Raw genomic sequence first — 24,561 nt, 5'->3', positions numbered from 1 at the left:
AACTGCTCCACACCTTCCTCCCTTATTTTAGTGACCCGGTACAACAATTCCCCACTCAACATAAAATAGGGAAACCTTGTGTCTGCTCCCGGCTCTTGTGCAACCCCATTAATGACGGTGACATTGTTAAAGGCTTCCCTTAGCGTGGGGTCCCTATGTTGGGCAGTCCCAAAATTCTCCCCGGCCACCCCTAACTCCGGGATGTCAGGTACAGGGGACCCTTCCTCTTCATCCCCAACAAGGACACATAAAGGAAACCTGTCTGCCTCAGGTGGTGGCGATACCTCAGTGGAGTGGATTGGTTCCCTGCTCTTGCTAGCACCCTTAGAACCCATCCCCAACAGATCCCAAAACAGACAGAAATCCCGGCCAATAATTATAGGATGCAACAAGTCTCGAACAACGCCAACTTCATGCGACTCGGTGCCATGCGCCGTTTCAATATTCACCCTAGCCATAGGGTAGTCCTTTGCATCGCCATGTATGCACCAAACACCAATCTTTTTACTCGGGAGTATGTTGAGAGGAAAACTGACCCTCACAAGGGTCACCAAGCTCCCGGAGTCCAGAAGTGCCATTACTGCTCGACCGTTCACCTTCACGGGACACGCTTGTGGCCCCTTGTTAGGTAGCGAGTTCACACTGCAAGCTGGATATGCGTAGAATGAACTACGGCGTCCCATGCTGCAGTCCATCGGCTCGGTGGTCTGGGGACAACGGGCCGCTATATGTCCTGGCCTGTGACACTTCCAGCAAATAATATCACCTGAGGGGACCTTGGGCACCGCCTCCCCCGCCCCTTTTGACCTTGGACGCACCACCCCTTTTTGGGACTCCGCCCCCTGCTGGGACCCCCAATACGGAATGGGCTGCTTCCCCAAGGAACCTTCCATCCCCTGGTATCTCTCAACCAGCCCAACCAGTTCATCAGCATTTTGGGGATCACCCTGGGCAACCCAAGTCTGTAGAGGTCTCGGCAGAGAATGCACAAACCCATCCATCACAACTCGCTCTACCATCTGTGCAGGGGAAGCCAACTCTGACTGCAGCCATTTCTGGACCAGGTGCAACAGGTCAAACATTTGGGAGCGCGGGGGTTTGTCCCGGTGATAGGCCCAGCGATGAACTCGCTGTGCCCTGGTAGTCATTGTTACCCCCAGGTCAAAGTACGCCTTCTGGGGCTCCCCCGTTAGGTATGGGGCCAGTACCTCCGCCCACCACTCTGGCTGAAGTTTTTCCCTCTCAGCCACCCTCTCAAACACAGTCAGGAAGGCCTCCACATCATCCTCAGGGGTCATTTTTTGTAATGCGCGTCTTACCGCCTTCTCGACGTCAGTGGCATCAGCCAGACCTGGGGTTGGGGCGCTCGTCCTGCCCTCCTGGATGGCGGTTGCCAGAAGCTGCATCTGCTGCCGTTGTTCCTGCTGGCTCTGCTGGAACTGCTGCCGCTGCTCCTGCTGGCTTTGCTGGATCTGCTGTAACAACAGCTTGTTGGTTTCCTGCTGCAGTGCCTGGGACTGGACCAGGTGTTTCATGAGGTCCTCCATGATTCCAGGCAACGCTTGCTGCCCCGCTGCAAACTTCACCCAGGACATGCAGCAACTGTCTCAAGTCTCTGCTGGGACCGCTGCCCGCACGTCTACAACCAATTGTGGGGATGCGACTCGCTTAGGTGCAGCGGGAGACAAATATGAGACAGGTTTTTCAACAGTGCTTGCGGTTTATTCCCGTCATAAACGCACAAGGCAGCGTAACACCAAAAAGAAGCCTTTAGCTCAGGCAAAATAACACAAAATGTCCGTGGTTGTAGACTCAGAGCAGGAGTCTAAGCACACATGGGAGGCTTAGTCCTCCCCACATACAGCTCTCTGGTTCAGGAGCAGGCCACATTATAAGGCTGTAGCCACACCCACGATCCCAGCACCTGACTGGTCACCTGACTGTGACCTCACCACAGGTCCTTCAAACAACAACAATAACCATATCTGGTAAGCTTTACTTATGCCTTACATTATAGAGACAAGCCATTTATGAGGCACATATCTCCCATCGATTACACGACCCTTAGCCCTGCCACTATATATATATATATATATATATATATATATATATATATATATATATATATATATATATACATACAGTGGGGAAAAAAAGTATTTAGTCAGTCAGCAATAGTGCAAGTTCCACCACTTAAAAAGATGAGAGGCGTCTGTAATTTACATCATAGGTAGACCTCAACTATGGGAGACAAACTGAGAAAAAAAAATCCAGAAAATCACATTGTCTGTTTTTTTTTCATTTTATTTGCATATTATGGTGGAAAATAAGTATTTGGTCAGAAACAAGCAATCAAGATTTCTGGCTCTCACAGACCTGTAACTTCTTCTTTAAGAGTCTCCTCTTTCCTCCACTCATTACCTGTAGTAATGGCACCTGTTTAAACTTGTTATCAGTATAAAAAGACACCTATGAACACCCTCAAACAGTCTGACTCCAAACTCCACTATGGTGAAGACCAAAGAGCTGTCAAAGGACACCAGAAACAAAATTGTAGCCCTGCACCAGGCTGGGAAGACTGAATCTGCAATAGCCAACCAGCTTGGAGTGAAGAAATCAACTGTGGGAGCAATAATTAGAAAATGGAAGACATACAAGACCACTGATAATCTCCCTCGATCTGGTGCTCCACGCAAAATCCCACCCCGTGGGGTCAGAATGATCACAAGAACGGTGAGCAAAAATCCCAGAACCACGCGGGGGGACCTAGTGAATGAACTGCAGAGAGCTGGGACCAATGTAACAAGGCCTACCATAAGTAACACACTACGCCACCATGGACTCAGATCCTGCAGTGCCAGACGTGTCCCACTGCTTAAGCCTGTACATGTCCGGGCCCGTCTGAAGTTTGCTAGAGAGCATTTGGATGATCCAGAGGAGTTTTGGGAGAATGTCCTATGGTCTGATGAAACCAAACTGGAACTGTTTGGTAGAAACACAACTTGTCGTGTTTGGAGGAAAAAGAATACTGAGTTGCATCCATCAAACACCATACCTACTGTAAAGCATGGTGGTGGAAACATCATGCTTTGGGGCTGTTTCTCTGCAAAGGGGCCAGGACGACTGATCCGGGTACATGAAAGAATGAATGGGGCCATGTATCGTGAGAATTTGAGTGCAAACCTCCTTCCATCAGCAAGGGCATTGAAGATGAAACGTGGCTGGGTCTTTCAACATGACAATGATCCAAAGCACACCGCCAGGGCAACGAAGGAGTGGCTTCGTAAGAAGCATTTCAAGGTCCTGGAGTGGCCTAGCCAGTCTCCAGATCTCAACCCTATAGAAAACCTTTGGAGGGAGTTGAAAGTCTGTGTTGCCAAGCGAAAAGCCAAAATCATCACTGCTCTAGAGGAGATCTGCATGGAGGAATGGGCCAACATACCAACAACAGTGTGTGGCAACCTTGTGAAGACTTACAGAAAACGTTTGACCTCTGTCATTGCCAACAAAGGATATATCACAAAGTATTGAGATGAAATTTTGTTTCTGACCAAATACTTATTTTCCACCATAATATGCAAATAAAATGAAAACAAAACAGACAATGTGATTTTCTGGATTTTTTTTTCTCAGTTTGTCTCCCATAGTTGAGGTCTACCTATGATGTAAATTACAGACGCCTCTCATCTTTTTAAGTGGTGGAACTTGCACTATTGCTGACTGACTAAATACTTTTTTTCCCCACTGTATGTATATATATATATATATATATATATATATATATATATATATATATATAGAGAGAGAGAGAGAGAGAGAGAGAGAGAGAGAGAGAGAGAGAGAGAGAGAGAGTAAAACAGAGCATACATTTTTTTCTTAATAGGGTAGGTGGAAGCTTGTTCTTTGGAAAATGGGTTTTATGGATTTTTTCCAGTGAGGAAATCTGGGATAGTATGACTTTAATCTCACCTTCTCTTTTCCTTTTAGCTAAAGCAGCCATCTTGAGAAATATTCCTCTAATTTATGCCTTATGTGGCCACAATAGGGTTTCATTTACACCATTTTATTATCAATAATTTGAAAAAAAAACCCCTTAGATCTTTCTCAATGGTGTGTCCGTTTTTTGTGGAGTTCAATAAATAAGTAGTTAGGTGCTAAGATGTTAACTAGTGAGAGGGGTATTTCTCAGATATTTTGAAGAACACAAGGGTCATGTCAGGCCATGTGATGGAGCCTATCTCTGAATGCACACACATATTTAAAGCTGCTTTGTTTTCTAAAAAAAATCTATGCGAGAATATGTTGTGTACCTTGGAGAAAAATAAGTCTAATCTCTTTCATTAGTATGATGGTATTACCAAAGATCATGTAAACATTCTACAGCAATCATGTCTTTTAATTCCACATGTCTCAGGTGAGAGTTATAAGAACAGTCTAGCAATTTAGATATTGGTATATTAAAGTCCCCACAAAGAATTATTGGACTGTGAGGCATATTTTTAATTCTCTTAAGTGATTTAGCTAAAAATCTGCGTTGTGCTTTATTCGGAGGGCATATTGCTGTTAATATGTAAAATGTTATTATTAATAGAACAGATCACTGGTGAAAACCTACCTCGAGTGTCACACAGCGAGGATATAATCTTAAAGCCTGTTGTGTGTTTAACATATACAGTGGGGAAAAAAAGTATTTAGTCAGCCACCAATTGTGCAAGTTCTCCCACATAAAAAGATGAGAGAGACCTGTAATTGACATCATAGGTAGACCACAACTATGAGAGTCAGAATGAGAAAACAAATCCAGAAAATCACCTTGTCTGATTGGGCAAGATTTATTTTGCAAATTATGGTGGAAAATAAGTATTTGGTCATTAACAAAAGTCCATCTCAATGTTTTGTTATGTATCCTTTGTTGGAAATGACAGAGGTCAAACGTTTTCTGTAAGTCTTCACAAGGTTGGTACACACTGTTGGTGGTATGTTGGCCCATTTCTCCATGCAGATCCCCTCTAGAGCAGTGGTGTTTTGGGCCTGTTGCTTGGCATCATGAATTTTCAAATGCCTCCAAATGTTTTCTACGGGCTAGAGATCTGGAGACTGGCAGGCCACTCCAGGACCTTGATATGCTTCTTACAAAGCCACTCCTTCAATGCCCTGGTGGTGTGCTTGGGATCATTATCATGCTGAAAGACCCATCCATGTTTCATCTTCAATGGCCTTGCTGATGGAAGGAGGTTTGCACTCAAAATCTCACAATACATTGCCCCATTCATTCTTTCATGTACACCGGTCAGTCATCCTGGTTCCTTTGCAGAGAAACAGCCCCAAAGCATGATGTTGCCACCCCCATGCTTCACAGTAGGCATGTTGTTATTTGGATGCAACTCAGCATTCTGTCTCCTCCAAACACGATGAGTTTTGCTTCTACCAAACAGTTCTACTTTGGTTTCTTCAGACCATATGACATTCTCCTAATACTCTTCTGGATAATAAAAATTCTCTCTAGCAAACTTCAGAAGGGCCCATACATGTACTGGCTTAAGCAGGGGGATACATCTGGCACTGCAAGATCTGAGACCCTGGCGGTATAGTGTGTTACTGAAAGTAGCTTTTGTTATGGTGGTCCCAGCTCTATGCAGGTCGATCACTAGGTCCCCCTGTGGTTCTGAGATTTTTGCTCACCGTACTTGTGATCATTTTGACCCCACAGGGTGAGATTTTGCATGGAGCACCAGATCGAGGGAGATTATCAGTGGTCTTGTATGTCTTCCATTTTCTTATTATTGCTTCCACAGTTGATTTCATTACACCAAGCTGTTCGTCTATTGAGGATTCAGTCTTCCCAGCCTGGTGTAGAGCTACAGTTTTGCTTTTGGTGTCCTTTGACAGCTCTTTGGTCTTTACCATTGTGGAGTTTGGAGTGTGACTATTTGAGGTTGCGGACAGGTGTCTTTTATACTGATAATAAGTTCAAACAGGTGCCATTAATAAAGATAATGAGTGAAGGACAGAGGAACCTCTTAAAGAAGAAGTTACTGGTCTGTGAGAGCCAGAAATCTTGCATGTTTTTAGGTGACCAAATACGCATTTTCCAACATAATTTGAAAAATAAATCTTGCCAAATCAGACAAGGTGATTTTTTGGATTGGTTGTGTCATTTTGACTTTCATATTTGTGGTTTACCGATGATGTCAATTAAGTGGGAGAAATTGCACAATTGGTGGCTGACTAAATACTTTTTTTCCCCACTGTATTTCTTGCTTCAGTAACTACTGTATGTATCTTGAATACATACAATATAACATTTTGATTGTATCATGTCCTTCAACATCATAAACTTCTTGACAGGCAAGTTCCCTTTGGCTAATATGAAAAGACTATTACTATTAAAGACCGATGATAGCTGGGGGATCCAAAGATCTGGGGCACCTAGCCTGAAGCAAGGGGCATGTGCACTAACATAGATCTTTGGTGCTAGTTCCGAAATGGCTACTTTTTTATTATTAATTTTGCAACCCTAACAATTTTGCAAGCTGGGCAATCACTCTGTGTTCCCCCTCCCAAGCTACGACACTGTGCCCAAGTAGTCTAATGCGACAGTTGTATAAAGCAGATTCAGATTTGTAATGTCTTTCTTGGGTTCCATATAATGTAATAAATTGAACCATTTTTTCAAGAAAAATGAAAATGAAAAATCTACAGTATATAACTAATTTATTTTGGCAAGAATAACTATGATGCATATACTTACAATGTGGATCTCAAGGTTTGCTCTGCTCTGGCAATTGAAAGATCTATTGAAGAAACTTGTATGTCGGCAAATTCTTCATCACTAAGAAATACAAAATCAAAATAATATTTCTAACTCTAACTTTTTGAAATTCTGATTGCAAACACAAAACTTATTTTCCTTCTATATGAGTTACATTGTGCAGCAACTTGTATTTAATTTTTTTGGAAACATCCACTTCAAATTTATGTTAAGAACCTATAACTCTGCATTTCACCTCGCCAAACAGACCTACTTCACCACCCTGATCTCCTCATTAGCCAACAACTCCAAGAAACTTTTTGACACCTTTCACTCCCTCCTCAGGCCAAAAGCACAAGCCCCTATCACAGACATTTGTGTGGATTACCTGGCCTCCCACTTTATAGAGAAAATTGGTAATATCCGTCAGGAAATCCGCTCCCAACCACCAAGTGCTGTGACTCCCATCCCTGCCTGCATTTCCCCTGGCTTTCCACATTTGATCCCATCACAGAAGAAGACGTCTCCAGACTCCTCTCCTCTTCTCGTCCGACTACATGCACTACCGACCCCATTCCCTCACATCGCCTCCAGTCTCTCTCTCCTGTCGTCACATCTCACCTAACTACAACCTTTAATCTCTCCCTCTCCTTGGGCATTTTCCCATCCTCCTTCAAGCACTCTATCGTTACTCCATTACTAAAGAAACCCGCTCTCGACCCATCCTGCACAAACAATACAGACCAGTCTCCAATCTCCCCTTCACCTCTAAACTTTTCGAGTGCTTAGTCTGCTCCCGCCTTACCCGTTACCTCTCCACTCACTCCCTCCTAGACCCTTCACAGTCCAGCTTCCGCCCCCTACATTCAACTGAAACTGCACTCAAAGTTACCAATGACCTTCTGACAGCAAAATGTAATGGTGACCACTTTTTGCTCATTCTTCTCAACCTTTCTGCAGCTTTTGACATTGTTGAACACTGTCTCCTACTCTCCACGCTCCTGTCACTAGGCATTTAGGACACCGCTCTCTCCTGGTTCTCGTCCTATCTTTCTGACCGCTCCTCCTCTAGAATGCACTACCCCAAGAAATTAGGACTATCCACAATTTGCACAGTTTTAGGCGCTCCCTCAAAACACATTTGTTCAGAGCGGCCTATCACGTTCACTAATCAAAGTCATTTTATGTGTAAGTGTGTGTGTGTAGCCCATTCACTAACTCCATCTATCCCTCACTCCCTCAAGATGGCTGAACCATCATTGTAAATACATCATTGTAAATACACACCTGTATTTTGTATCTCCCCCACCTCATTGTAGATTGTAATCTCTCATGAGCAGGGTCGACTTATTTGGCTTTAATTATTGTATTGTTATTATTATTATTGTTATTATAAAATACTTTAACTAATTTTTACCAATTTTTTTCTTTTTGAAAATTGACAGAGGATACTAGTGATAGAAAGCAATAATATCACCAAAAATCATAGATATAGAATTGATAGCATGTACAATGGTTACGGAAAGGATTCCGGCCCCCTTTAAATTTTTCACTCTTTGTTTCATTACAGCCATTTGATAAATTCAAAAACGTTCCGCGTGCCAATTCAGCATGTTTTTCACTGCTTTCATATATCATTAACAATAAGAACATGGAAGAGGCCAGGAGCCATTTGGTGAGCTGCATTTCTTCATTTCTTGCTACATGTTCACAGACTTACCAGTGGAAAAGCCAAACTTCACATGCCAGAAATGCAAGCTTGTTTCCCTATTGGAGGAAAAGTTGCAAAATCTAGAAGAGAAGTTAACTACATTGAAGATCATTAAGGAAAGTGAAGCGTTCTTAGAGTAGAATTATCTCTTCATGTTACAGAAAGAAGAAATTCGACATGCACCTGAAGAAACATAGGAATGGAAACACGTGACCCAGAGAAGGAGAAGAAAAAAGGAGAAGGAAAAACCTACAAAAAGTTGTGGGAAGCAGGGTGTGTTGCAGTCCGCGCTGCCGAGATTCACAAATCACCTGGGATAAAAGATGTTGTAGCAGTGTACTCCTTTATTTCCTCCTACGCATTTCGGCACCCTTCCTGGCACCTTCCTCAGGGAGGATTATCCCTGAGGAAGGTGCCAGGAAGGGCGCCGAAACGCGTAGGAGGAAATAAAGGAGTACACTGCTACAACATCTTGTATCCCAGGTGATTTGTGAATCTCGGCAGCGCGGACTGCAACACACCCTGCTTCCCACAACTTTTAGTAGGTTTTTCCACGTGTGAGTGGTTGGTGGAGGTCCTGCAGCAGCTGATTCTGTGATATGCTCTCAAGCCAGTTGTGGGTAACACAACTGTAATAGGTGAGTGGAACTGTATTATACCGCTCATACTTCAAGTGTCACTAGTGATAGGGCACTATTGCGCCTCTTGTTCCCCCCACCATTTTTTGTATTGATACACATGATTGGAATACAAGGCTAGAAGGATACAACTTATTTGCAAGAAACAGACTTGATAAATGAGTAGGAGGTGTCGCATTGTATGTTAGAAAACTTTATATCTGCACAGAGATACAAGCTTCAGAGACTGGGAGTTCTGTGGAAACTGGCTAATAATACAAGGAGAGAACAATGTAAAGGACATCATTGTAGTCATTTACTGTAGGCCACCAGTGCAAGCTGAAGATATCGATGAACTCTTTATGCATCAAATGGCCAAGTTCTCCAAAAAATATGACATAGTGGTCATGGGAGTTTTCAACTAACCAGAAATTTTTTGGGATTCTCTCTCAGGCAAAACTAACAGGTCAAGGAAATTCTTATCCTCTCTTGCTGACAACTTTATCTTCCAAAAGGTAGAGGAGAAAACAATGTAATCTTCTACCTTGGATCTAATCCTTATAAACAGGGAGGAAATGGTTGAGGAGGTAAGAGTGGCTGGGACGCTAGGAGGTAGCGACCATGCGATTTTAAAATTTTGGATTAACTAGAGGAGGAAGACCTGTGAAGACTCAAACTTCAAGGTTAGATTTCAGAAAAGCAAATTTTAAGGGACTCAGAAAGAGAATCGGAGGGATCCAATGGCTGGATATCCTTAAAGACAAAAATGTCCAGAAAGGATGGGAAATTTTGAAAAATAAAATTCTCAAAGCACAATCGTTAACAATTCTGAAAAGAGGGAAGAATAGGAATCAATTAATGAAACCAGGATGGATGAACACAGAACATAAACATGTGCTAAAAAGAAAGAAAGAAAGAAATGTTTATCAAATGGAAAGAGGGAGGCATATCTAAAGAAGAATATAATGCTGTCTGCAGAACCTGCAGGGTGAGCATCAGATTATCTAAAGATGACAATGAATTAAGGCTTTCAAGAGACATCAAAAGCAATAAAAAAGGATTTGGGGGATATGTCAAAAGTAAAAGAAATGTCAAAGATGCTCTAGGATTTTTATAAGATGAAAATGATGAAATGATAAGAAAGGATGTTGGGAAGACTGAACTTTTAAATTCCTATTTTGCATCTGTTTTCTCTCATAAAGAAAATGTAACATCAACTGATCTTTGCTGTCCTATTAAAGGAATAGAAGAATCCAGGCTATCTATAAACAAAAAGATAGTGAGGGAATACTTAACATAAATGAATTCAAGTCTCCAGGTCCAGATGAATTACACCCCAGAGTACTAAAAGAGATAGCAGAAGAAATGTTTTAACCATTCTCCATAATATTTGAAAATTCTTGGAGATCAGAAATCCTAGAAGACTGGAGAAGAGCAAATGTTGTTCCTATCTTCAAAAAAAGGAAGAAGGTGGACCAGGGAATTATAAGCTGGTGAGTCTGACTTCTATACCAGGAAAGATCGTTACTATTAAACAACATGTATGTAAGTACCTGGATAAGAATGAAATAATTAACCAGAGTCAGCATGGGTGTGTAACTAATGAGTCATGTCAGACTAACTTAATTTCCTTCTATGACAGAATCACTGACTGGGTGAATCAGGAAAATGCTGTAGATATCGTATATCTTGACATCAGTAAAGCATTTGGCAAAGTATCTCACACCATCCTTATTGAAAAAATGACTAAGTATGAAATGGACAAGGCAACTGTTAGGTGGATTCATAACCGGCTTACTGATCGGATCCAAAGAGTGTTCATAAATGGCTGCACAACCATTTGAAAGAATGTCTCAAGTGGGGTACCACAGGGCTCTGTTCTTAGCCCTGTATTGTTCAACATCTTTATCAATGATTTAGATGAAGGAATTGAGGGTACACTGATTAAATTTGCTGATAACACAAAGTTAGGAGTGATAGCTAATACTAGAGAAGAGAAGAGAGAATTCAAAATTATATAAATAAACTGGAGCAGTGGACGCAACTAACAATGGTTTTTAACAGGGAAAAATGAAAAGTACTACATCTGGGCAATACAAATGAAAAAACATATACAGAATGGGAGGAATAGGGCTAGGCAACAGCACATGTGAAAAAGACTTGAGTATACTAATAGATCACAGACTGAATATGAGTCAACAGTGTGATGCAGCAGCAAAAAAGGCAAATACAATTCTGGGATGTATTAGCAGAAGCATACAGTCTGGATCACATGAAGTCATTATCCCCCTCTACTCCTCTTTAGTCAGACCTCATCTGGAATACTGTGTCCAGTTTTGGATACCACATTTTAAAAAAGACATCAACAAACTGGAGCAAGTTTAGAGAAGAGCGACCAGAATGGTGACCGGTCCGCAAACCAGGTCCTATGAGGAACGGTTACAGGATTTGGTAATGTTTAGCTTGCAAAACAGAAGACTGAGAGGAGACTTAATAGCTGTCTACAAATATCTCAAGGGCTGTCACATTGTAGCATGATCATCTTTAGGCTGGCATCACACTAGAGATAAATACGGACGATTGAGAGGCGTTAAAAAACACGCACTGCACACAGACCAATGATTCTCTATGAGGTAGCTCCCATCAGCTGTATTTTTCTTGCGTATTTTTTATGGGCCGTGCCAATCGCAGCATGCTGCAATTGTCAGCGCACTATGACCGTAGTACGCCAATGCAAGTCTATGGGTGCACAAAAAAAGCGCATTACACACGAACCACATGTGTGACTTGCGAGAAATACGCACCTGGTGTCCTTAAGAAAAGCAGGCAATTCAGTGCGTGATACAGTAAAATCACACTGACAGGTTTAATAAAGAAACGAAAGAATAGCTACAGTTGTGGCCAAAAGTATTGACACCCCTGCAATTCTGTCAGATAATACTCAGTTTCTTCCTGAAAATGATTGCAAACACAAATTCTTTGGTATTATTATCTTCATTTAATTTGTCTTAAATGAAAAAACACAAAAAGAATTGTCCTAAAGCCAAATTGGATATAATTCCACACCAAACATAAAAAAGAGGGTGGACAAAAGTATTGACACTGTTTGAAAAATCATGTGATGCTTCTCTAATTTGTGTAATTAACAGCACATGTAACTTACCTGTGGCACCTAACAGGTGTTGGCAATAACTAAATCACACTTGCAGCCAGTTGACATGTCCTTGTGTGTACCACATTGAGCATGGAGAAAAGAAAGAAGACCAAAGAACTGTCTGAGAACTTGAGAAACCAAATTGTGAGAAAGCATGAGCAATCTCAAGGCTACAAGTCCATCTCCAAAGACCTGAATGTTCCTGTGTCTACCGTGTGCAGTGTCATCAAGAAGTTTAAAGCCCATGGCACTGTGGCTAACCTCCCTAGATGTGGACGGAAAAGAAAAATTTACAAGAGATACCTGAAAAAGCCTAAAACGTTTTGGAAGAATGTTCTCTGGTTAGATGAGACAAAAGTAGAGCTTTTTGGGCAAAGGCATCAACATAGAGTTTACAGGAGAAAAAAAGAGGCATTCAAAGAAAAGAACACGGTCCCTACAGTCAAACATGGCGGAGGTTCCCTGATGTTTTGGGGTTGCTTTGCTGCCTCTGGCACTGGACTGCTTGACCGTGTGCATGACATTTTGAAGTCAGAAAGCTACCAACAAATTTTGCAGCATAATGTAGGGCCCAGTGTGAGAAAGCTGGGTCTCCCTCAGAGGTCATTGGTCTTTCAGCAGGACAATGACCCAAAACACATTTCAAAAAGCACTAGAAAATGGTTTGAGAGAAAGCACTGGAGACTTCTAAGGTGGCCAGCAATGAGTCCAGACCTGAATCCCAAAGAACACCTGTGGAGAGATCTAAAAATGGCAGTTTGGAGAAGGCACCCTTCAAATATCAGGGACCTGGAGCAGTTTGCCAAAGAAGAATGGTCTAAAATTCCAGCAGAGCATTGTAATAAATTCATTGATGGTTACCGGAAGCGGTTGGTCGCAGTTATTTTAGCTAAAGGTTGTGCAACCAAGTATTGGGCTGAGGGTGCCAATACTTTTGTCTGGCCCATTTTTGGAGTTTTGTGTGAAATGATCAATGTTTTGCTTTTTGCTTCATTCTCTTTTGTGTTTTTTCATTTAAGACAAATTAAATGAAGATAATAAGGCCAAAGAATTTGTGTTTGCAATCATTTTCAGGAAGAAACTGAGTATTAACTGACAGAATTGCAGGGGTGTCAATACTTTTGGCCACAACTGTATATACACATAGAATACATATATATATGTATATACGTTTCATTGAGACACATATATATATCAAAAAATGCGTGGGCTCCCGCGGTAATTTGTCAACCAGAGAGGTAAACCAGGTGACTGAGGGCAGATTTTAATAGCCATGAGAGGGACCATTGTATTTGGCCCCCTCTGGCTACAAAAATCTGCCCCCAGACACCCCAGAAAAGGCGCATCTGTTGATTTTTTATGCTATTTTTTTTGCAGGTCAAGGTTTTTTTTGGAATTACCAGAGCAATAAAAATTTGTCAAAATCTTGGTGTCTTAACTTCATTAAAAGACTTTTTAATTAATGTCTGTGTGTGGTTTTTAACCCTTTCATAGTATAGGGGTAATAATGGATTGGTGTCTTATTGACACCTCTCCATTTTTAATAGGCTTAAAGTCACCTTACAATCGAATGGTGACATTAACCCTTTGTTATATTAACCCATTCACCACCGCTACAGGGCACTGGGAATAGAGAGGATAAGTGCCAGAAATGGCACATCTTATAGATGCACCTTTTCTGAGGTGTCTGGGGGCAGATTTTTGCAGCCAGAGGGGGGCCAAAAACAATGGTCCCTCTCATAGCTATTAAAATCTGCCCTCACTCACCTGCTTTACCTATCTGGTTGACAAATTACCGCGGAAGCCCATGCATTTTTTGACAACGAATTAAGCCCTTAACCCCTTAAGCCCCAAGGGTGGTTTGCACGTTCATGACCGGGCCAATTTTTACAATTCTGACACTGTCCATTTATGAGGTAATAACTCTGAAACGCTTCCATGGATCCCGGTGATTCTGGCATTGCTTTCTCGTGACATATTGTACTTCATGTTAGTGGTAAAATTTCATTCAAATAACTTGTGTTTATTTGTGAAAAAAAAGGAAATTTGGCGAAAATTTTGAAAATTTTGCAATTTTCCAACTTTGAATTTTATGCCCTTAAATCACATAGATACGGCACACAAAAAACAGGATTTTTGGGTTGCTTACCGTAAAATCTGTTTCTCGGAGCCTTCATTGGGGGACACAGAGACCTTGGGTGTATGCTGCTGCCACTAGGAGGCTGACACTATGCACAAAAAAAGATAGCTCCTCCTCCGCAGTGTACACCCCACCGTCCGGCAGAGAATTCCTCAGTTAGTGAGAAAGCAGTAGGAGAAGTAACAGAATAGGTTGACAACATAAACAACTCAACTGTAACCATTCAACCAAAGTAAGAACAGGAGCTGTAAAACATGGGAGGGTGCTGTGTCCCCCAATGAAGGCTCCGAGAAACAAATTTTACGGTAAGCAACCCAAAAATCCTGTTTTCTCGTTCGCCTTATTGGGGGACACAGAGACCTTGGGACGTCCCAAAGCAGTCCCTGGGGTGGGAAACAAACTTCCATCAGGCCAGCGGACTCACCACCGCGGCCTACAGAATCCGTCTACCTAGGCTGGCATCCGCCGAAGCGTAGGTGTGGACTCTGTAGAATTTCACAAACGTGTGAACCGATGACCATGTTGCAGCTTTGCAAAGCTGCAGTGCGGAAGCTCTGTGGCGCACCGCCCAGGAGGCACCCACTGCTCGAGTAGAGTGGGCCCTGATACCCGGAGGGGCTCCGCGACGCTTAACACGGTAGGCTTCCAGGATAGCCGATCTGATCCAGCGAGCAATGGTGGCTTTTGACGCCGGGTGACCTTTCCGCGCTCCATCAGGGATAATGAAAAGAGACTCTGTCTTTCGCAAGGAAGTCGTCCTAGACAGATAGACTCTTACCGCCCTAACCAGGTCCAGCTTGTTCAAGGACCGCTCTCGGGGATGAGTTGGATTCGGACAAAAGGACGGGAGCACGATATCCTCGTTGAGGTGAAACGAGGACACCACCTTCGGAAGGAACGAGGGCGGAGGCCGCAGAACTACCTTATCCTGGTGGAGAACCAGAAAGGGAGAGCGGCATGAAAGAGCTGCCAATTCCGACACGCGCCGGACGGAGGTGATGGCCACCAGAAAGGCTACCTTCCAAGAAAGGAGAGAAAGGGAAATATCCCTGAGGGGTTCAAAGGGCGGACCTTGCAGAACCTCAAGAACCAGATTAAGATCCCATGGATCCACGGGTGCCCGGTACGGCGGGACCGTGTGAGCCACGCCCTGAAGAAAGGTCTTAACCTGAGGACGGGAAGCCAACGTTTTCTGAAACAGAATGGACAGCGCCGAAACTTGACCCTTCAGTGAACTGAGGGCAAGCCCCGCATCCAATCCTGCCTGAAGAAACGCTAGGACTGAAGGGAGCGAAAAGGACATGGGCGCGACGTTATTGGTCTCACACCAAGTGAAATAGGCCTTCCAAGTACGGTAGTAAATCTTGGAAGATGATGGCTTTCTGGCTCGGATCATGGTCTGAATTACGTGGTCGGAAAATCCTGCTCGTTTCAGAACCTCGGTCTCAACAGCCACGCCGTTAAATTGAGCGGCCGAGAATTGGGGTGGCAAATCGGACCCTGAGACAGCAGATCTGTTCTGTCTGGAAGCTTCCAGGGGGCGTCCGCGAGAAGGTTGACAATGTCCGCGAACCAAGACCTTCTGGGCCAATTCGGGGCGATGAGAATGACCGGAAGTCCTTCTGCCTTGATCTTCTTCAACAGCTTGGGAAGAAGAGGCAGAGGAGGGAACAGGTAGGGAAGTTCGAACTGGGACCAAGGAACGGCCAGGGCATCGGCGCCCACTGCCAGAGGGTCCCGAGACCTGGACACGAATTGTGTGACTTTCCTGTTGAGGCGAGACGCCATGAGGTCTACATCCGGGGTTCCCCACCGAAGGCAGAGCAGATGAAACACTTCCGGATGTAGGGACCATTCTCCCGCCGCGAGACCCTCGCGGCTGAGAAAATCGGCGGCCCAGTTGTCTACGCCGGGAATGTGAACCGCGGAAATTGTCAAGACGAAAATCTCCGCCCAACGAAGAATCTTGGACACCTCCGCCAGGGCCGAAACACTCCGTGTTCCCCCTTGGCGGTTGACATATGCCACCGCTGTGGCGTTGTCTGTCTGAATCCGTACCGGCAGTCCTTTGAGGAGCCTTTCCCAGTGGACCAGAGCAAGATGGATCGCTCGAATCTCCAGAACGTTGATCGGTAGCGCTGATTCCCGATCCGACCATCGACCCTGAACAGTGTGGTTGCGGAATACAGCACCCCAACCGAGGAGACTGGCATCTGTGGTTACTATCTGCCAGTGAATGGGAAGGAAGGATCGACCCGATAGAATGAGAGGTGACGAAAACCACCAGTTGAGAGACCGCTTGATCCGGTAAGAAAGATGGACAGGGCGATCCAGGGACCGAGGCGACCTGTTCCATTTCGACAGAATGGCCTGCTGGAGAGGCCTGGTGTGAAATTGGGCAAAGGGAACTGCCTCTATCGCCGAGACCATCTTTCCCAGGACCCTCATGGCTGTACGGAGGGATGGGAATCGCGAGGTCTGCAGCGATCGTACTTCCTGCTGCAGAGAGAGAATCTTTTCTTGTGGGAGAAAGACCCTTGACCGACGAGTGTCGAACAGAAGACCTAGAAAGACCAGGCGTTGTGTAGGAACCAGACAGGACTTTTTCCTGTTGACGATCCACCCGAAATTGGAAAGAGTGTCCAGGACGATTGACAAACTTTGGTGAGCCTGTTGGAATGAGGGAGCCTTGATCAGAATATCGTCTAGGTACGGGAAAAGAACGAGGCCTCTGACTCTCAACAAAGCCATCAACGCAGCCATGATCTTCGTGAAGACTCTGGGAGCGGTGGCAAGACCGAAGGGCAGTGCGACAAACTGGTAGTGGTGCTGTCGAATCGCAAAGCGCAGGAACTTCTGATGTCCGGAGAAGATTGGAACATGTAAATAGGCATCTTGGATGTCTATTGAGCACATGAATTCCTGCTCCTCCATGGAGGCGATGACCGAGCGAAGCGACTCCATGCGGAAGTGGCGAAGACGGACCCTCTTGTTGAGCAGCTTGAGATCCAAGATGGGTCGAACTGCGCCGTCTTTTTTCGGCACTACAAACAGGTTCGAGTAGAACCCCGTGAAGCGCTCCGATTCGGGAACGGGCACAATCACCCCGGAACTGAGGAGAGCGGCGATAGCTGTAGAGAACCCCGGGATCAAGGCTGGATCCTTTGGAGGCCGGGATTCGAAGAAACGATCCCGTGGGAGAGAGACTAACTCTATCTTGTATCCTGAGGATACGACCTCCCTGACCCAGGCGTCCTCCACGGCGGCCAGCCAAACGTCCCTGAAGGAAAGAAGTCGACCTCCCAATTGGAAAGACCCTTCGCGTGCCCGATGATAGTCATGTTGAAGTAGACCGTCCAGATCTAGATCTGGACGGTCTGCCCTGGGAGGAGTGGGGTCGCCAGGAAGGAGTGGGTCTGAAGGAAACTTTCCTTCTCTCCTGGCGAGCCTGCGGCCTCTGTTGGCTGGAGGAGTTGTCCGCCGTATTGAAACGGCGGAAAGTCCGAAAGGGTCGAAACTGACGCCTTAGTGGGGGTCTGCGAGGCTTGGACTGAGGGAGGAGAGAACTCGTGCCTCCGGTGGCGTCCTTAATAATCTGGTCCAATTGGGACCCAAAGAGGCGCACCCCCTGAAAAGGCAGGTTAGTGAGGGACTTTTTAGAAGACAAGTCCTCTTGCCATGCCTTTAGCCAAAGTGTGCGTCGAATTGCAATAACGTTGCTTGACGCCTGAACTGCACAGGATGCAGCATCCAAGGAAGCGGAGAGAAGATAGTCCCCAGCATGGGAGATCTGATTGGCGAGATTGGCCAAATGCTCCGGTTGCGCCTTATCTAAGATGCCCTGCCGAAGGTCGTCTGCCCACGTGGCTATGGTCTTTGCTGTCCAGGATGAAGCAAAAATTGGACACACCGCCGCTGAAGCTGCTTCAAAGGCAGACTTCGCCAGGGATTCTATAATCCTGTCATTAGAATCCTTTAGGGACGCCACGCCTGAAAGCGGGAGAACCGTGTTATTGGATAGCCTGGACACGGGCGGATCGACCGAGGGAGAGGCCGACCAGTTGTCCGTGAGCTCCTTAGCAAATGGGTAGAGTACGCCGAGACGTTTTCCTCTTTGAAAGCGTCTGGTCGGATCCACTCTTTCCTTGGTAAAAATTTTCCCAAACTGGGAATGGAAAGGAAAAACCCTGGAGGGAGTTTCTGCCCGTCTGAACGAAACCTCCTGATCTGAGGATTTCGCAGGGGAGTCAGCAATATCGAAGGTATGATGGATCGCAGCAATGAGGCCCTGCACTGTGACCTTCATGCTTGCATCCTGGTCTGAATCCAGCTCTAAAATCCCCTCAGATGACCTGTCCGAAAGCGCTTCCCCTGACTCGGGAGAGGAGGCCCGAGAGGGAGACTGGTGAGAAGGGCTATGCGGTGAGATGGGACTAGGAGAGGATTCCGGCTGGGAATCTTGCCTGGGTCTTTTGCGACTACCGCTGGCTGATTCAGATGGAACAATTTGGGACCTGCTTGGCCCTGCTGAAGAGTCCAGGGGCAACTTATCAAGAACGGCCACCAGGGACTGAGACACCCTGGTGAGGTCTGCCACTGATTGAGATAGCGAGGAGGCCCAGCCAGGCATGGGGGGGCTCACTCTCACCTGGGGCCGCAGATGGCTCCTGGACGGCGTCAGGCTGAATTGGATTGCTACAATCCAGGCAGAGGGGAGTGGACTGGCCTGAGGGAAGTTTGCGATTGCACGAAGAACATGCAAAGTACTTGACTAAAGTGGAGGGGGGAGCGGTAGAGCGGGTACGATCAGACTTAGACATAGTGAAAAGCTGAGGTAATGCCGGAAGGTTGGGGGACAGAGGGCGGAGAAGGGTCAGTCTGCAGTGCAGAGCTACTCACGGTCCGGTGTCCCCAGAAGCGATGCTCTGCGACCTGTCAGTGGATGCAGGTCAGAGTGAAATCCGGCCGATAGACCTCCTGAATGAAAAAACCAGCTGGAAAAGATGCTGTCCAGTGAGGAGCTGGTGCCCGGCTAACAGGCTGGGAAAATGGCGCCGTCCTGAGAAAAAGCGCGCCTTAGGAGAGGAGGGAGGGCGGAGCACCTCGTAGGGTTAAAATTCACCGCCCTCTAGCCAATAGCAGGCTGGGCAGGTGAAGGACAGGCGGTGGGAGGGCCTGGGAAGAGCGGGAGAGAAGCCCGCTTAGAAGAAAGGGGCGGGGGGCGTGGCCGCGACGCAGCGGTAGGCCCGAACTGAAGCCGGGGCCTAAATTAGTTGCGGCGGCCGCCTGTCAGCAGGGGGTCGGCGCGGAGGTCGGAAAAAGGATGCCGCCGCCGCCGGAAGCCGCGTCCAAGGGAAGAAGGAAGAGGCCCTGTACTCCCTGTCCCCAGAAAGGGGGGAGGGAAGGGGGGAACGCGGGGGCCAGCAATATGGAGCATGGTGTGCCTATGGGCGTAGGGCGACTGCGAGCGCCCGCAGCGCCCGCTCCCTGTGCCACTGAAGAGGCGCACCCCCTGTCTGTCGGGAATGGGCAGCCAGGAAAATAAAAATAAAAAATCCATACTCACCCATCCCCGATCCGTTACCTGGGACTGAAGAACTCCTGCGTCTCATCCAACCGACAGGCTCTGGTAGGCGAGTGGGAGGGAGACTGGCGACAAGGACCCCTGGAGTCGCTGGCACGTCTTGGTGTCGGCGTCCGTCTGGGTGGTCCTGCCGCGGAGAACTGCAAGGATACGGGGTGGTAGTACACACCGTACTTGCAGACTCCATGTGGGAGTACAGATGTGACTTTTCACTCTGTATCCCTCCGTAGAACCTGAAAAGGAACGACGCACGACGAGGTAGATATGGGTCTAATAAAAGACCCGTGTCCACCTCCTACTGACACTAAGCTAAACTGAGGAATTCTCTGCCGGTCGGTGGGGTGTACACTGCGGAGGAGGAGCTATCTTTTTTTGTGCATAGTGTCAGCCTCCTAGTGGCAGCAGCATACACCCAAGGTCTCTGTGTCCCCCAATAAGGCGAACGAGAAAACTTGATAGGTAACATTTCCCACATGTTTACTTTACATCAGCACAATTTTGGAACCAAAATTTTTTTTTGTTAGGAAGTTATAAGGATTAAAAATTGACCAGCGATTTCTCATTTTTGCAACACCATTTTATTTTTACGGACCACGTCACATTTCAAGCCACCTTGTGGGTTCTAAATATGATAGAAAATACCCAAAAGTGACACCATTCTAAAAACTGCACCCCTTAAGGTGCTCAAAACCACATTCAAGAAGTTTATTAACCCTTTAGGTGCGTCACAGGAATTTTTTGAATATTTACAAAAAAATGAACAATTAACTTTTTTTCACAAAAAAATAATTCAGGTTCAATTTTTTTATTTTACCAAGGGTAACAGGAGAAATTGGACTGCAAAAGTTATTGTGCAATTTGTCCTGAGTACGCTGATGCCTGATATGTGGGGGGATCCAATGTTTCGGTGCATGGCAGAGCTCAGAAGGGAAGGAGCGCCGTTTGACTTTTTCAATGCAAAATTGGCTGGAATTCAGATCAGACGCCATGTCGCGTTTGGAGAGTCCCTGATGTACCTAAACAGTGGAAACCCCCACAAGTGACCCCATTTTGGAAACTAGACCCCCCCAAGGAACTTATCTAGATATGTGGTGAGAACTTTGAACCCACAAGGGCTTCACAGAAGTTTATAACGTACAGCGGTACAATTAAAAAATCATATTTTTTCCACAAAAATGATCTTTTCACCCCCAATTTTTATTTTCCCAAGGGTAACAGGACCCTAAAAGTTATTGAGCAATTTTTCCTGAGTATGCTGATACCCCACATGTGGGGGTAAACCACTATTTGGGCGCATGGCAGAGCTCAGAAGGGAAGCAGCGCCATTTGACGTTTTTGGCTGGAATTGAGATCGGACACCATGTCGCGATTGGAAGACCCCTAATGTACCAAAACTGTGGAAACCCCCCACAAATGACACCATTTTGGAAACTAGACCCCCCGAGGAACTTATCTAGATGTGTGGTGAGAACTTTAAACCCCCCCAGTGCTTCACAGAAGTTTATAATGCCTGGGCGTGAAAATAAAAAAATCATATTTTTTCCACAAACATGATCTTTTAGTCACCAATTTTTTTATTTTCCCAAGGGTGCCAGGAGAAATTGGACCCCAAAATTTGTTTTCCAATTTGTCCTGAGTACGCGGATACATCATATGTGGGAGAAAACTACTGTATGGGCACACGTCGGGGCTCGGAAGGGAAGTAGTGACATTTTGAAACGCAGACTTTGATGGAATGGTCTGCGGGTGTCATGTTGCATTTGGAGAGCCCCTGATGTACCTAAACAGTGGAAACCCCCCATAAGTGACCCCATTTTGGAAACTAGACCCCCCAAGGAACTTATCTAGATGTGTGGTGAGCACTTTGAACCCCCAAGGGCTTCACAGAAGTTTATAATGCCCGGGCATGAAAATAAATTTTTTTAATTTTTTTCACAAACATGATCAATTAGTCCCCAATTTTTTCATTTTCCCAAGGGTAACAGGAGAAATTGGACCTCAAAAGTTGTTATCCAATTTGTCCTGAGTACGCTGATACCTCATATGTGGGAGAAAACTACTGTATGTGCACACGTCGGGGCTCGGAAGGGAAGTAGTGACGTTTTGGAATACAGACTTTGATGGAATGGTCTGCGGGTGTCATGGGCGTTTGGAGAGCCCCTGATGTACCTAAACTATTGAAACTCCCCACAAATGACCCCATTTTGGAAACTAGACCCCCCTTGGAACTTATCTAGATGTGTGGTGAGCACTTTGAACCCCCAAGTGCTTCACAGAAGTTTATAATGCCCGGGCGTGAAAATAAAAAAATCATTTTTTTCCACAAAAATGATATTTTTGCCCCCAATTTTTTATTTTCCTAAGGGTAACAGGAGAAATTGGACCCTAAAAGTTGTTTTGCAATTTGTCCCAAGTAGGCTGATACCCTATATGTGGGGGTAAAGCACTGTTTGGGCGCATGGCATAGCTTGGAAGGGAAGGAGCACCATTTAACTTTTTCAACGCAGAATTGGCTAGAATTGAGATCTGACGCCATGTTGCATTTGGAGAGCACCTGATGTGCCCAAACAGTGGAAACCCCCAATTCTAACTCCAACCCTAACCCCAACACACCCCTAACCCTAATCTCAGCCCTAACCTTGCCCTAACCCTAGCCCTAACCCTAATGGGAAAATCAAAATAAATACATTTTCTTTTAATTTTATTATTTTTCCCTAACTAAGGGGGTGATAACGGGGGGTTTAATTTACTATTTATGGTGGTTTTTATGTTTGGCAGCTGTCACATGCTAAAAGACGCTTTTTATTGTAAAAATAGTTTTTGCATCACCACATATTGAGAGCTATAATTTTTCCTTATTTTGACCCACCAAGTCATGTGAGGTCTTATTTTTTGTGGGATGAGATGATGTTTTTATTGGTACCATTTTCGGGCATGTGACAATTTTTGATCGCTTTTTATTCCGATTTTTGGGACGCAGAATGAACAAACACCAGCGTTTCATGAATTTCTTTTGGGGGGTACGTTTACACCATTCCATGTGCGGTAAAATTGATAAAGCACTTTTATTCTTCGGGTCAGTACGGTTACAGCGATACCTCATTTATGTCTTTTTTTATGTTTTGGTGGTTTTATGCAATGAAAACTATTTCATATAAAAAATAATTATTTTTGCATTGCTTTATTCTGCGAGCTAGAACTTTTTTATTTTTTTGCTGATGATGCCATATGGTGGCTCGTTTTTTTGCAAGACAATATGTCGTTTTCAGCAGTACCATGGATATTTATATGCGTCTTTTTAATCCCGCGTTACTGCACTTTTTGTTCGGCGGTATGATAATAAATCATTACTTTTGCTTCGTTTATTTTTATTTTTTAAGGGATTCGCTAAAGGGGTTAACTAATGGGACAGTTTTATTGGGCAGGTCGTTACGGACGCGGAGATGCCAAATATGTGTACTTTTATTGTTTTATTCTTTTTTTATTTCCAAAAAATGAATTTATTGGGGAATATTTTTTTTTCTAATTTATTTAGAGATTTTTTAAAATTATTTTTACACTTTTTTTTTTTTAAACTTTATTAGGTTGTCCCAGGGGGGACATCACTGTCCTGTGACAGATCGCTGATCTGTCACATCACAGATCACTGTGACAGATCAGCGATCTGTCACAGGCATAGAAGCAGACTTCCTCATGCCTGCGCTTTGCAGGCATTGAGGAAGTCAGCTCCCTACAGGCCCCCGAAGGTCCCCGTCGCCATCTTGGATCCGGGGACCTGTAGGGAAAGAGACCCCCGCAGCAGCACTGCACATTGCGCTGCTGTGGGGGGCTCAGGGAAGCACGGAGGGAGCCCCCTCCCTGCCGATGCTTCCCTTTAACCCCCGGTACACCGCGATCGTGTTTGATCGTGGTATGCAAGGGGTTAACGTGTCGGGGGCAGTCCGTGACCTCCCCTGACACATTGTGCTGGGTGTCAGCTGTGATAATTAGCTGACACCCGGCCGCGATCAGCGGCGCTCACCACGTGGGCGACGCTGATCGCTATGACGTACTATCCCGTCCCTGGGAATTAAGTCCCAGGGCACATGGACGGGATAGTACGTCATATGGGATTAAGGGGTTAAATTAACACCTACACCTCCCAAATTTTGCACATCGACCCTCATCTAATTACTAGTGAAAGACATATAAAAAAATACATGAAATGAAATGGTTTACTGTATGTAAACCATGTGTCATTTCATGTCGGGTTGGGGAATGATTTTACAAAAGCCGGCGATTGATTTTGCGGCTATTCTGCTATGTGGAACTATATGAAAAATAAATATATACATATATATATATATATATATATATATATATATATATGTGTGTCTCTATAACATATATATAGATATATATGCATCCCATATGTCTATATCTATTCTTTCGTTTGTGTTTGAAAACCTGTCATTGGGATCCATTATATGTCCATTTTGCAAGCCTGCGAGAAAAAAATGGTATACGGATCACGTACGGATTACATACGGATGCTTACATGAGAAAAATACGCGGCCACACCCTGACAACGGATGACATATGAATCACTATTTAGGGACCATTTA

The 24,561-nt window shown here is 45.0% G+C and overlaps 1 protein-coding gene across 1 annotated transcript in view; it reads right to left on the bottom strand.

Annotated features, from left to right (window-relative positions):
- MYOM3 (myomesin 3) overlaps positions 1-24,561 on the bottom strand; it is a 310,945-nt gene that overhangs the window by 269,575 nt on the left and 16,809 nt on the right. Inside the window, exon 2 of the mRNA XM_073572698.1 lies at positions 6,752-6,832. Within this exon, the coding sequence (XP_073428799.1) occupies positions 6,752-6,832 (81 nt within the window). The remainder of the gene's footprint in view (positions 1-6,751; positions 6,833-24,561) is intronic.

This window comes from Dendrobates tinctorius, unplaced genomic scaffold, assembly GCF_039654945.1.
Source record: "Dendrobates tinctorius isolate UK_male_01 unplaced genomic scaffold, ASM3965494v1 ptg000007l, whole genome shotgun sequence".
Taxonomy (NCBI): Eukaryota; Metazoa; Chordata; class Amphibia; order Anura; family Dendrobatidae; genus Dendrobates; species Dendrobates tinctorius.
Note: the sequence above shows the minus strand (reverse complement) of the source record. Positions and strands in the feature narration are given on the sequence as shown.